The sequence below is a fragment of the Montipora foliosa genome, chromosome 4, assembly GCF_036669935.1.
Source record: "Montipora foliosa isolate CH-2021 chromosome 4, ASM3666993v2, whole genome shotgun sequence".
NCBI lineage: Eukaryota > Metazoa > Cnidaria > Anthozoa > Scleractinia > Acroporidae > Montipora > Montipora foliosa.
Window position 1 is genome coordinate 20,096,960 of NC_090872.1, and position 15,000 is coordinate 20,111,959.

Here is a 15,000-nt window from a genome sequence, read left to right on the forward strand (position 1 = left end):
AAGCCTTCAGAGGACTTTACAACATCAGACAAATCAGAAAATTTCTTTCAACAGACACTACTAAAATACTAGTCCACGCCTTTGTAACATCGCACCTGGACTATTGTAACTCGCTACTGTTTGGCCTACCTGCATATCAACAAGAACGTCTTCAGAAGGTGCTTAATGCAGCTGCACGAGTCATATGCTTTATTCCCAAGTACGACCACATTACACCATCGCTTATAAAACTACACTGGCTTCCAGTGAAGCAGAGAATTGAGTTCAAAATTGCTCTATTAGTGTTTAAAGCAGTAAATGGCTTGTCTCCTGTGTACCTAACTAATTTACTTCAGATTCAGCCAACACGGAGATATAAACTTAGATCTGATGATAAAGAACTACTGTTCATACCAAGATCTAAATCAAAATCAGGAGACCGTGCTTTTGCTATAGCCGGACCAAGAATATGGAACGATTTACCACTTGACATTAGACTATCGGCAAATTTGGAGACTTTTAAAAAAAATCTTAAGACTTATCTTTTTAAAAAGGCTTACTATTGACTCTTAATTGCATAATTGTCATGAACTTTTTTGATCAGTTTACATATATATTTTTTCTTTTCTTTTATGCAATTAGATTTATTTTATATATTTATAATTTTGTATCTATATGTACATATTTTTTGATGTTTTTATATCCACATCTTATGAATCAGTTTACTTTAGTTCGTAAGCATTACGTTTATATATTTTGTAAATAGTATTTATTATTTATTTGTCCTTTTTCATTGTAAAGCGCTTTAGAATATTTTATAGTTTAAGCGCTATATAAATTTATATATATATATATATATATCCTCTTTGCATGAATATTTGGTGATGTGATTAACGATAAAAAATCTTTTGTTGAAGATTTTGCCGACTCTCGAACGAAATTTTGAAAAGGAATAGACCAATTTCGATAGATTAAAATTCAGTCCTAAACAAAAGGCATCATCTCGAGGCTCTGGGGAATAAACTCATACAAATCCTTATATTTATTCCCCAGTGCCTCGAGATGATGCCCTTTGTTTAGGACTGAATTTTAATATATCGAAATAGGTCTATTGGCTGCAATGTTGCAGCTTGCGTTGAGCTTTCTCGTTACGACATTAGTTATTTATGCACTGAGAATCATCAGTCACGCCTGATTTCCCGTAGGTGTCGTTATTGTATCCACTGAATAGAAAAGGAACCTAAGTATTAGAGAAGGCGATAACCAAGAACTAAAAGACTCCTTGGATTTTTTTTTTCGTAGCCCAAAGTAAAGCTCGTGCGGAAAGCAGCACCGGATGCCTCGCCACCAGCGAAAAAGGAGAAAGACAAAGACAAAGACAAAGACAAAGACAAAGAACGGGAAAAAGACAAGGAAGGCAAAACAGCGACAAGCAAAAAGGTAGCTCACTTATACGTGCTACGTCCCAACTCACCCCTCCTCTTTACGATGTCCGGTTAAATTGTCTAAATGTATTTTGCTTTTTAGAAAGAGTCGCGTCACCTTGAAGTCAAAGATTCCGAAGCCAAGGAGGATGAACGGTCCAAGAAACAATATCCTTTATAAATAGAGTAACAAATTTTTTTGACGTCCTTATCTTTGAAGTATGGAAAATGCATTCCTTGGCGGGTGCCATTGCAATTGCAGCATGTTCGAGAGTGTTTGTCCAGGTGTGGTTTGCAACCTCAAAATTTCCTCACCAAGTCCAGTACTGTCCTATCCAGGCAAAGAAAAGATGGCCAGATAAGGTAGACAGAGAAACTGCAGACAGGGGTGGGATGTAATGCGAGGGGAAGTGAGGGGGAGACTTATCGTGCAACGGACAGAGGGATCACTAAGTGTTCCCTAAACCTAAGTTACGTGGCATTTTGAAAAACGAGACTTTTCCTTGACACTTTTCACCCATTCCAGATCAGCATCAAGAAGTCGCAGAACATAATCGTCCATGTCACGTCAATCGCCCGCAACCCTGTCACGCAATCAAGTCACGTCGAGGAAGAAAAACTCATAACACTCCCACATCAAACTTTACTTTCATATACTAAGTCGAATTTACAAGAGCGAATTTTCAAAGTTTGAGTTTTACTTTTCAAAGTTTTGGTGGCTTTCCACTCTTACAAAGCAAAGCAAACAAAAAACAGGCCAATCGTTACATCTGGCATGAATTTAGTTGATTGGTAGGCTAATGAAAACAATTGTTAGATAAAACAAGTTACCGTACTTTTTTTAAAAGTAGTTTTTATCTCTAAGAAATTACCCGTCGTATTCATATCGTGGCGTAAAATAGATGTACCATGTTAGATACTTTTGTAACGAAAAACACGAAGTATTTTGGTAATTGCATGTGCAGCCAAAAGGAAATGATTGAATAAAGTTACTTAGTTCACGAACAAAAACCAGGATCATCATTTCTTCGTCCTCCCCATTGGTTGAGATCCCATCACGTGACCCAAAGAGGGGGGGGGGGACCGCCCATGCAATTTTCTGTCCATGGGAAACAGGAAGAGGGTTTGCGTAGCGGTGAGCGTTAGAGACTTTAAGAAACGACGCCTCAACAGCGGCAGAAGCAACGACACAACAAGAGTATTATTGATTGGTTAGCAGCACGAATTTTATCGCATCACCAAATTTGAGCCGGTTTTGACAACAACATGAGCACGCAACAGAATCTTTGTTTTCTATTTTCACTCTGAAACCACTCGCACCAATGTATTTTTAGGATACCTCGCTAACGTTGCACGAGGTGCAACGAATTTGAGGTGACGTTTCTGTCGACGCTATTGTCGGCCAGGTTCTCTTCTTTGCTTCAACTATTTTTAATCTCATCGCGTAAGCCTCTGGTCTTACATCTGTATGATCAAAAAGCGAACTGAGACTGCTCAAAATAGGCCAGTTTCGTATTCTAACGGTTGGACTGGATCTAGCATTAAATGGAGGCTAATGCGGGCAAATTAATTTGCAATTGAAAAGATTTGCCCGCATTAGCCTCCATTTCATGCTAGATCCAGTCCAGCCGTGAGAATTCGAAAATGGTCAATTGGAGGGACCAAAACTCCCGCTATACTTTTTTTTTCGTGATGGTTCCTTTACTTTGAACTACACCGAAGGTGCACAACAAAAGAAAATGACGACTCGTGAATGGAAATAATGATTTAATATCTGCAATGAAAGGTAATCTTTATATGGAGTCAAATCACTGATACCCGCTCTGTAATAAATCGACGATCTTTTCGACGGAAAAAAATTGTTTTAGTTTCCTTTCCTCTTTGTACAAATTCTAGACAACAACCCTAGCTACAATCTTAGACATTTCAAATAGAAAATGAAGACCACCCCTCCCCTCAATTTTAATGATGAAAAAGTGGCGGGCTTCAACTTCCGCGCGGATTCATCATTGATTTTGGGGAGAGGGGGGGGGGGGAGGTTACTGATTTTTCATTTTATGTTGTCCACGATTGTAGCTTACTACGCTTCTCATTCTTGCGTTGTCTGCCTAATTTAAGCATCAATAGATAGCTTCTAATATACGAAATGCTTTTTCATCCAAAGTTGCACAAATTCATACACTTCATCTTTCCCAAGAGACACCAGCAGATGTTGCAACTTCCTCCGATCTGTGTGCCAGGCTGTTGTAGGTGAAAAAAAAATAGAGAAAAAAACTGGGTTAGCAATATAAACAGTTGGGAGCATCTTTGCAACAATTATCGATAACTCCCTTATTCGTTCTGAATTCCTGAATTCTCTGTTAACGTCAATTTAGAATACTGTAAGAAAGGCACCGCTTATGTGGCTGCGCTAACTTTTTAAGAAATCATTTTCTTTATGATTTAAACCATCTTGGAAAATTTCCTTCGATAGTTCGAATTATTGACAGCCGTAAAACGAATTCTTGACAATTATCTGGTAAATATCTACCCCAATAAACGTTAACTACAAGGGCTTCGATGTTGTACTGGTGGAAAGGAACACGATAAAAATTTTGTGGATAACAATATACATTGCCAGCTTACTTCCTTCTTTATTCTTTCAAAACCAAGAATGATTTACGTCTGCGTTTTTTGTCGGCCGCACCACACCTACCTGATAAATCTTGCCATTATGCGTGCATGTGCAAGCATTGGGATCAACACATTGGCCATGATCGTTCAGCACCTTCCCCTCCGGGCAGAAGCAGCCCTCGGAACACGTTTTACACTCAAAGTTCCCACAAGTTCGTTGGCAGCCACATTTATCGTATACTTTGCCTGTTCCCGCACATTGGTCCTCTGCCGAAAACAACGATAGTAATGAAAGTGTTTTTAATACGAGAACAGTTAACAGTGAACCAAACAACGTAAAAAGACCGTAAAAAGAAGCAAGTTTGAACAGAAATCGAGTCCGTGACCGGCCTAATATTGCCCTGATTGCATGTTGGTGATTGATTCTGGAATCTTGCGCCACTTTTTCAACAAATTGGCTTCCCATCCGCGCTAAGTCCCGCTGGCTTGTATTTAAAACTCTAAAAACAATTTACAAGACTTAACCAGCCACAGGCGTTAGATTTTGTCACAGAATCCCTTTTTAAGTAATGGGGTCGAACGATTTATCACAGGGTTTGCATTAAGAATCACGCGACAAAACTCGCTAGATTGCGACCGTTGTCGTGGTCCATCCCCACCCTGCATCTCTTTCTAAATGAGTATGAGTTTCGTGGTGGGGGGGGGGGGGGGGTACACGCCCTTGTCTCATATTATCCCACGTTGGATAAAAATTCCGTGATTTGATTCTGAAATTTAAAACCCGTCTTTTTACTTACATTTGAATGAAACAGGATCTAGTAACTTAAAATTCTTCACTAATACTCTACTTTAAGAAAACTCGAGTTAAATAGATTACCTTTGCAAACTTTGCAGCACTTTCCTTCAGGAACAACAAGCTCCCCAGATTTGCCTGTACAATCAGTTGATGGACAAAAGGGTGGCGAACAAACAGAGTTACCTTCCTTTAGCAAGAAATAAAAATAAGTAATGTAAGTACATGTAATGAATAAAAAAGTAAAACCAAAAAGTAAGCAAAAAGGAGGATAATGTCATGCTAAAAAGATAACGTTTGATTCTTTTGAAAGCTTTGTCCATGGAAACGCGTTGTATTGTTGCTTCATAATGGTGTTAAACAATTTTAGACTTATGTCGCACACAAATTGGATGAAGAGTAACCCATACTGAGTTTTTGTAAGTAGAATGTTTTTTAAATAACGTATCCAGAGTAATTGCTTAACTATCCAATGATTCATCAGCCTATTTAAAGCGTAGGCTTTCCTCACGAATCAAAGCTTATGGTAATAGTTTGTGCCCTATACGTGGGCTACTAGCATGAAATACATGCCGTAGATATGATGAAACATAGCTCTTGAAAAAAACCAGCACCGAGTTGTCATGGTACCTCACAATGGCAGTTCACGCAGCTGTTGGTGGCTTGTTTCCAGGTCTCCTCATGTAAGTATATCGTGCCATTATCATTGCAGACTGGGCACGTATGAGTGCAGATAACTTGACCCGACTAAAAAAAAATTATCACATCGTCAATGGAAAACAAAACCACTGTCTTGCAGCAAATGAAAATTATTGTAACGGCAATGAGTAATAATTTGTGGAAAATTTCAACGACATATTATTCACCTCAAAAGATAACTTTGCACTATCGTATTACTTTCTTTCGTATGTCTACGCAGATGACCGCACAAACATGTTCTAACATGCGTGCCGCACGTGCAAAACGATTATTTTTGCCCTTTTAATAACCAATGATATTCTTGTTTTGTGGCGCTCAAAACGTGACGGTAAAGTTGTTCTAAATATAACAAATTGATTTTATTAATCTACTTGATAAAGGTAACCCCAACCCTAACCCTGAGATTTGAGAGGTGACGTTTCGAGCGCAAGCCCTTTGTCATCTCAAAAATCTTTCTTTCTCGTTTGATAAAATTCGTTCCCCACCGACGCAGCACCACAGTTTCTTTAGAATCTAACCGCTTCATAGCTTGCAGAGCAGACGTATTTTGACGGGAATCGAATGGGATAATGCCGCCATCTTGGATAGTAAAAATGATGAAGAGCTGTGGAGAGTGAAAAAAAATGTTCCAGGGAAGAAGACGATTAACTTACACTTTGCCACTCGCCCCGACCCCGCTCTACTTTCAAAATGGCGGACTTGTGTTTGAAACATTTAAAGGCTGGTTTACAAGAGCGGCGCAAACACAGGCAAAAGCGAAAGGAAGTTCACACGTCGAACGCAAACGCACGCACAATGAAATACGCACGGGAATTTGAGTATCCCAAGATGGCGGACGAAGTCCACCCAAGAGACATAGAGCTAGTATTTTTCATCTTATATTTGCGTTTGCGTTACACCGGTTCACACGTAAGAAATGCAAACGCAAGCGGAAGCAAATGGAAAATTTTTCATTTCTTGCGTCGGTGTTTGCGTTGCGTTTGCGTCGCTTGTGTAAACCAGCCTTAACCAACGCCGGCTCTGCTGCCTAACCGCTTCATTGATCTGCACATAGACGTTTTCCAGTTATGAGCTCCCGTTTCCAGCTAATCCGTGCGGTAACCTCTCTCTTGTTCTAATTAATCTCAACATCTGTGATTTAATTTCCAGGTTTACCTTGCAGTCACAAGTGGTGCATTTGTCTTTTTTCCAGCGTTGCCCGTCATCATACCGGAGGCCATTCATCACACAATTTCTTTTTCCAACGAGATCATTACATTTGCACTGTTGAGGAAGATGGATATTAATTTAGCATATTAAGATTTTTTCGCTTTCCTTGTATTGTAGCATGTGCTTGATTCGTTTGAGATCCTACGTTTTTTTTAAAGTTAACGACGAAAAATCGGTGACACAAAAACATCGTCGAAAAAGTCTATGAAGACAAATGGTCTCTACAGTTGATCCCAGTTATTTCGAACTCGAGGATATTCGAATTCCCCGCTATTTCGAAATAATGTTCATTTACCCAATTTTTTGTGTGGTTTGACTACGCCTTATTCGAACTCCGGTCAGTTATTCGAAATTCCCTGCTTATTCGAACAACATTATTTTTTGTTTCCTATGGACTTGATAGTACCCTTTTATGTCGATGTTAAATTTAAATTTAATTTAATTTGTGCATTGCTCACAAACCATGTAGCACAATATGCCGACCAGTCCCGTAAATTATCATACGTCAAGTAAAAAAAAAATTAATGTCATTGTGACTGGGATTTGCTATGTTCGAACCCCCACTCGAACGCCTTTAACTTCATTGGAAACTTCAGCCTCTCATTCCCAGGCTCTTTCATCTCCTATCCCCTGAGGAGATGAAAGACTGTCCCAATTGTAATATTATACACAATCGGTTATGTAAATAACAACAAAATAAATCGTGAAAGAAAAAAAGAAAAACAGAGAAGTGGCAATCAGTCCCAGAAAGCTCACATGCAGTGTGAGTTAACACCCACTTAGCAACGGCACTGTTTGTTTCCCAATACCGGAATCAAAAAACGTGAAAAGAAGATTGGGAAGTAGCCTTTAACAACCAAAAACAACAATGAAATCAAGTAAAGGAAAGGAAGTAAAAATAAAATAAAATAAGATTAGAAGTCTTCCGCGGGCACAACAAGCAGTGGTCCATGAACGGGCTTTATTGGAAATCGATCATGTCAATGCAGAAGCTCATGTGCTCTGGTCAATGATATTACCAAACCAACAAGAAAATGAAGCCATTGCTTCTATTACAGAAATTAAAAAAGACGCAGAAAGGAGATAAGAAGATAGCCTTCGAAGGCCAAACAAAATCAAAAATCAAATCAACTTTAAAAAAAATAGATATCGTCGTTACGGGGACTTCGCTGTGGACTAACCCCATCCGAACGGGCTTAACTTTTGTAGACAGACTAAGTAATGTGATAGGTCAAGTCAATGAACCGCGCACCGGTGGCTCAGTTGGTTGAGCACTGGGTTGTCACGCGGGAGGTCGTGAGTTCAACTCCGGCCGGACCAACACTCAGGGTCTTTAAATAACTGAGGAGAAAGTGCTGCCTTTGTAATTACATCTGCAAATGGTTAGACTCTCTAGTCTTCTCGGATAAGGACGATAAGCCGGAGGTCCCGTCTCACAACCCTTCAATGTTCATAATCCTGTGAGACGTAAAAGAACCCGCACACTTGTCGCAAAGAGCAGGGCATGTAGTTCCCGGTGTTGTGGTCTGTCTTCTGTGGTGTATCATGGTTGGGAGGATAAATGCTCGGAGAAATTAGCTACACCAAGCTACTCTAAAAATCCGAGGGTAAATAAAGATGTATGATATGATATGATAATGACATTCGACAACGAAAAGTAAATCCATTCCACCTAGCACAGATTTCAGGAAGACAGCCTAAACAACCAAATACAAAAGCACATAATAGTAATAACGAATGAAACGGCCCATCTCCAGTCAGTTTTCCAAAGAAATCTCACTTTTTAACATGACATTCCTCAAAAATCTTTAGTAAAACTACGTTCTGTTAGTATTGCGGAGCTGATTGTTGAGACCCCATTAGGGGAGGGGTGGGGGAACTCAGTAACCACCTTATAGGGCCTCGTTATTTACATTTGCGAATTTACCGGTTGTAGCAGTAATAACAAGAGAGAACCTCTTTCTGTTTTTACAACAAATAACTTCTAGTTAAATTACAGATTCATCTTTCTGGTAATCTCTCCGCATTTTCCGAAGTTTACCCGTAGTCGTAGTTCACTGTAACTGGACAATTTGTGTTAACTGTTTGTGCATCCCACGGATACGCCCTTTTAGGCGTCTTGTTTCTGTTTCACTTGCGTCAGTAATATATTTTACTTTCTCGGAGATGGAGACAAGGATTACAACCGCACACCTTGTGAATAAAATTCACGATGGCAAACGTATAGCACGATTGATGCATTTAAAAACCAAACTCGCGTTTTCCTACTATGAAACTACATTTTATTTTTGGGTGAGTGGGTGAGGAAAGATGGATAAGGAAACGAAAAAGACGATCAAGTAAACACGAAAACTAAAAGTTTGGACACCGGGTCGTTCATTTCTTTTTACCAAAAGGCACTTCACATATATAGAGATCCAGATGTTGAAAATAAGTAGAAGAAGAGCCTATCAAAAATAAGACTTTTTCATTTTGGCAGAATGTCGGTGTGACTGACATTTGGTATACGTATACATGATGGAATAGTATGCAAAAAAATTCGTTGAAGTCACCTACCGTGTTAGGTGAAGGACAGTCGTCTAAGGATGTTCCCCTGATAAATTTGACGTCTTGAAGATCTCCCTGCGGACAAGGGATCAATCAATCAATCAATCAATCAATCAATCAATCAATCAATCCATCAAGCAACTGAAAGGTTGATCAATTGGTAAGCGAACTGGAAATGCATTCGTGGCCTCCGCGGACAAAATAATCAATACAATGGTAGAAGCAGTCATTTGTTCGCGGTAACTCTCGCCCCTCACTACGAAGCAAAGCTTCTCCCGCATCATGAAAAAAAAAAACTTTTCCCTGGAACGTAACTAACCGTGAATCTGCCTTTAATAGCTCCCGTGTTTTCCACGTCTATTTCATACACTTGGGCCAAGCGAAGTTGCGCACCGTCAGGGAAAATGTCGAATCCCTCAAAAGATTCCACTAACACCATCTCGTCATCAACGAAAATTCGAATAAGTGATTCGGAGTCTTGGAATCGCACGCTAATCTTGTGCCATTGATTGTAGTTAAACCATCTGTCAGTGTCACCTTTGTGGGTTTTACGAGATTTGTCTTTGTTCTGAACTGATACGGTAACCTTTAAGCCCGTGCCCCGGCTGTGACCCCTGAAACGAGCATAAAAATAAGTAAATACCAAAATAATTAATATTAGTAATAAATAGGCTAAGAAAACATGACGAAAGCATTCTTTATTTTTGGTTTGCCTAGAAAATAGGAGGTAAAATGACAGCCCCAGTGATGCAATACAGAACAGTGCATTGGGATAATGAAGGAAATTCTAAAATATTATCCTCTTGAGGCATTAGATTCGCTGGGAATTATATGAGGAGGGCACCGGGGAATGTTCATTCAATTCGAGTGCTCGCACGAGCTCTACTTTTGAGCCTCAACACTGAGAGATCCACCACTTTTTTGTTAAACAAGAAACTAATATCCAAACTTCTCCACCTTACCTCAGCACAAGCACCGGTCACGAACAGTAAGGGAATGTTCGCAGAAGATCAATATTGTCGTGATCTTGGGACCACTAATAATCTTGTCAGTTCTATGTAACCTTTAAACAGACCCTTCTTCGGTCTTTGGCCTCTATATCGGACGGGGGGGGGGAGGGGGGGGGGGGGGCATACAAAACATGTACACATACAGACATACTTAATTTACCACTCCGCAATGGGGTTTTTCAGCTTTTCAACTAACTGGCCGGAGGTGAGCTACTTGGCTATTTACAAGTGCAGCTAAGAAGTTGAACCAGGGACTTCCAGGAACAAATTCAACCAGTGGCCAGAACGTTTCTTGAACCCTTGAACCCGGGATCCCAGGATCTTAAAGCAAGCGCCCTGACCACTGGACTGCTGCCTCCTACGTTGTTGCCATGTTCCAAAGAAGACAAAGAAGAAGCACTTCGCTTCCTTGTTCAGTATTTATCCCTTTGTTTTAGCTTTATCTGGTATTTTCATTGTTATGAAAGACAAAACGTCATCAAAGGCGACTTCGCGTTTTAAAGGGATGTTAACATACACGTACAAACGTGACTCGCTGCAACCATTTATGTAATAGCTATTGTAGGAAAATTTCTCTTAGGAGTCATATTAAAATAAATTTAAATACCCGATGACTTTTCTAATATTCTTAACTGGCGTTAAGACAGCGGTGTCCGAATTTTGAAGCGCTCAAAACAAATATCACACTTACTCGATCATGACCAATAGATACAATTCATCTCCCTTCTTGGAAGATATTGAAAGGATGGTGTTGCGATAAATGGCGTTAGGATTTGAAGCAATTTTAGCCCATGCGAAGATCGAGAAATCATGGCTTTCGTGGATAAGCCTGTTGGCTTCGTCATACGCCTTCTGATTTGCAATAAGATCTTTTGTCTGTTGCGTGAATTCGAAGGCTTTGCTGTTCGCGTGTTGTCCAGCAGTTTCAGTCACACCATCAAATCTTTTGTTCAACAGGCCAACTGCGTCGAACATTTTGATTTCGTCCACGAGACTGGGGTCTGTAAGAGAACCAATCAAGTAACGTCATGATAATAACAACAAAACAATCCTGGGGACGTTAAAGCTATTCGAAGAACACCTGATCCTAAATTGGTTTATTTCAAATTACTCATCATCGGTTTTGGGACAACATGATCATGGAACGTAAAATTTAACAAGGTTTCCGGCGTTAAGAGGATGCGGGTAAGTATATAAGTAGTCGAGTATAAGGGGTTTAAAAGAGAAAGTATCGCACGGAGGAAAAGGAAAAAAGAGGGACAAAGTGTGCCAGGGCACTGTGGGATTTCAGACGGTCGGTATATCAAGTAGTTAAATATGGTGTGGTATGTAAATCTTAAGGTGGCTCAAAGAAGTTTCCAGCACTTTACAAGACGTAGATTTTTGATGGGTCATAATTACTACTCTTTATCAACAGATGCTACAATTATGATATCAAAATGCTGCCCAATCACTAGCAAACACGTTGGTATTGTTTTTGTGACACAATAGGTTACCATAGCAATACTATGACCTGCTAAAAATACCCTTAATTTCAGCTTTAAGCGCTTATATTTCAAAAACGGCACGGTGAATTTTTTTCTTATAACAGAATTTTGAATAGCAGGAAAAGATGTAACTTTTGGCAAAGTTTAAAAAAAATTCAGTACATGGGGTTCAGAGCCGTCTTAATTTTTTGAAACTTTTAGGTGGCTCTGAACCCCATGTACAGAATTTTTTTAAACTTTGCCAAAAGTTATTTTATCCTGCTAATCAAAATTCTGCTATAAGAAAAAATTTCACCGTGCGGTTTTTGAAATATAAGCGCTTAAAGCTGAAATTAAGGGTGTCTTTAGCAGGTTACAGTATCGCTATGGTAACCTATTGTGTCACAAAAATAATACCAACGTGTTCACCAGTGATTGGGTAGTTTTTTGATACCATGATTGTAGCATCAACGGATGAAGAGTGGCTATAATGACACATCAAAATCGAAGTCTTGGCATGTGTTGCAAACTGTTTTGAGCCACCTTAAAGAGTAGAATAATAGTGTGAATGTAGAAATATGTTCCCTTGTATTATTGTCACTGTAAGCAAACAAATTCCGTCCACTTTGTGAATAATAGAATCATTGGTCCATAACCTAGAAGTGTTAATGTCTCGCCTTTTGCCTTGCCACGTGGGCTTGTTGATCACAACCCATCTGATTGGTCCGCAGACGCTCTAAAAATATCTTACACGTAAATTTCGCCGCAAGAGTCGCAGACTTCTGCACTATGGACTTATTATAATAGGAAGACCGCCTCGTCAAAAAAGAAATAAAAAAGCACTGACAACTTTACATAATTTGGAGCAGGAAAAAAGAATCTTGTGATTTTTCAATGATCCATGATATGATGTGAATTTTTAGGAACTGGTGGAATGAAGGTCCTGCTGAAGCAGATAATCGGCTTCATTTGTTTTTCTGTTCATCGATAAGTTGCTGGAGTTTATGCAAAGTGGCTATGTTGCCGGTAAAATCCGTTCTCAGGTTGAATCCTCCTTTTTACCTGGGTTAAATTGGTGATCCTCATTTTACCTATGTTGAATACACACTCAGATGGATTGAAGAAACTGTTTTTGGAGCCTAATTAAAATTAAGCCCAGAGAAAATTGGGTTTAGGTTACATGATTATTATACATGGACATCAATTGGCTTATTAAGTGAGGCTATGATCTTCGCAGTTATGAACGCAATTTTTACAATTGCGTAGAGAAGCCTGAAAAATTCAGTCAGGACTTCAACGGGGTCCTGAATTTTTCAGGCTTCTCTACGCAATTGTAAAAATTGCATTCATAACTGCGAAGATCATAGCTTCACTTGATTTCATATCCGCAGTTCATATGATTCATTTCATATACCATTTCATCATTAATTGGCTTATTATAGAAAAGTAAATAATGAAAAGAACTGTGGTATGTGGAGCATGTTTGTCGTTGTAGTGTAGTGGTGAAGACACAGGGCTGTAGATCTGGCGGTTCCGAGTTCAAGTTCCGGTAAGTGCATAATGCACTTCTTTGTTCCCTTATTATGTTGAATGTTGAGACTGAAATGGAAATAAAAGTGTATGAATACAGAAACCGAGAATTTGATACGAAACATTAAGAAAATGTGTTGAGATGCGTAAGACAGAGCTTGAGGAAAAGCATACGTGTTTTCAATCCTTTTAGGGGGTTGATAGTTGCTTTAAACTAGCTGGAGAGCACATTCAACTCAGGTAAAACGAAGATCACCAATTTGACCGACAACAACTATACCAATCAAGAAACGGTCTTCCCAAAAATGTGTAACCATTAAAGCAGAAATACTTTGCCATAATTTCTAAGCAAGTACGGTGTTTTTCTCTTCTATGCACTGAATCAATGATTGCTGGAACAACAATGGCTTTTCTTATTGAAACTGAAAGGAAAGGAAAAGTTAACCCATGGCCTTGTTGTGACGTTCTTCACTTGTTGATTTAAAAACAAATACCACCCATATCACGCTCAGTTTTCAACGTCGTTTGTTTCGCTGGCCATGTCATGAGAACACCGTTGAACAATACCGCGTAAACACATCATGACACGCATATATTTTTCACAAGATTTCGCCCGATAAACGCGCTTTACCCTCCATGTTAGACGTTGAGGAGCCTTGTAGCCATTTTACATTGAATATAGGTATCTTTAACAAGGAATCGTTAAAATATGACACGGTACTCTACGGTTACTCCCTGAAACTGACGTCACGTAAAGCAAGGGCTATCCAAATTAAATGTGTCTAAATTCAACATAATAGAAACGAAATTGGTGTATGCTGTGAAGGCTTCGCAAGACCTGTGACACGCAATTCCCACAGTATCCCCTCATATGCCGCCATTAAATGGTGAAATCTTGCCAAGTTAGTTAGATGTTTATCAAACATCATTCAAAAACAACAGAAAGAAACACAGAAATGACATATCAGTGATTTTAAACGGTAACAACCGTTTTGTCTACGAAATGAAAGGAAAATGCCAGTTTCCTTTTCGTACGCCGTTCATAATTCGAACAGCTCCTCTGGGTTTCAGAGAGACAAAACTCTAAGACTCACCGAATGAAATTGTTCCACCTAGTAAGAAAAATACCAGGATTGCTGATGAGAAGACCCCGCGAAATTGGTCCATCACTAAATGTTGAATATGAAGGCACCAAACCAAAGATGAACGACACGAAAAGATATTTGTCTGAGTATTTTGTCCTGTGGGTCAAGAAGCGGGAGTATTTATTTCATTTAAGGGTGTGGCATCATCTTTTCGTTGACGTACAAAAGACGTAATGCCCATGTTGGGCAATGTTCACAGCACTGCGTGGTCACGATTTACCAAGTGGGAGTCATATTTCGATTTAGTTAATAAAAAAGATCTTGGGACGATTAGAAAGAACAACAATCACCGGAAACAATGAAATGGAAACATTTCAAGCTTAAAAGGGGCAGTGTCACGCTATTTCAGTCAAACTTCAAAACACTAAAATACGTCTTTGCATCTATCAAGACCAAAAAATAATGGCGTAGTGTTTTTGCCATGCAATAACAATTGTAGTGCAATGAAGCTATTCCGATGGACGGAGAGGATGAAAATGGGTTGAAACTTGAAAAAAATGCCTAGATTTTCCAATCTAGAGATGGTGTCGGCAGAAAGTCGCCAAAAATTAAATGCAAGTAGCTCTTTATGCAATAAATATGATA

The 15,000-nt window shown here is 39.3% G+C and overlaps 2 protein-coding genes across 2 annotated transcripts in view; one reads left to right on the top strand and one right to left on the bottom strand.

Annotated features, from left to right (window-relative positions):
- Positions 1 to 2,414, top strand: part of LOC138000221 (THO complex subunit 2-like) — a 39,420-nt gene extending 37,006 nt beyond the window's left edge. The window contains exons 44-46 of the mRNA XM_068846474.1: positions 1,282 to 1,419; positions 1,507 to 1,571; positions 1,921 to 2,414. Coding sequence (XP_068702575.1) covers positions 1,282 to 1,419; positions 1,507 to 1,571; positions 1,921 to 1,957 — 240 coding nt within the window. The 3' untranslated portion in view covers positions 1,958 to 2,414. The remainder of the gene's footprint in view (positions 1 to 1,281; positions 1,420 to 1,506; positions 1,572 to 1,920) is intronic.
- A 739-nt stretch (positions 2,415 to 3,153) lies between these two features.
- Positions 3,154 to 14,528, bottom strand: LOC138000222 (protein kinase C-binding protein NELL2-like). The gene is made up of 9 exons (XM_068846475.1): positions 14,365 to 14,528; positions 10,966 to 11,275; positions 9,584 to 9,878; positions 9,274 to 9,339; positions 6,664 to 6,771; positions 5,440 to 5,556; positions 4,894 to 4,999; positions 4,099 to 4,283; positions 3,154 to 3,644 (listed from the first exon to the last, which is right to left on the bottom strand). Exons 1-9 carry the CDS (start codon positions 14,435 to 14,437, stop codon positions 3,558 to 3,560), a joined length of 1,347 nt encoding a protein of 448 aa, XP_068702576.1. The 5' UTR covers positions 14,438 to 14,528; the 3' UTR covers positions 3,154 to 3,557.
- Between the last annotated feature and the right edge of the window lie 472 nt (positions 14,529 to 15,000).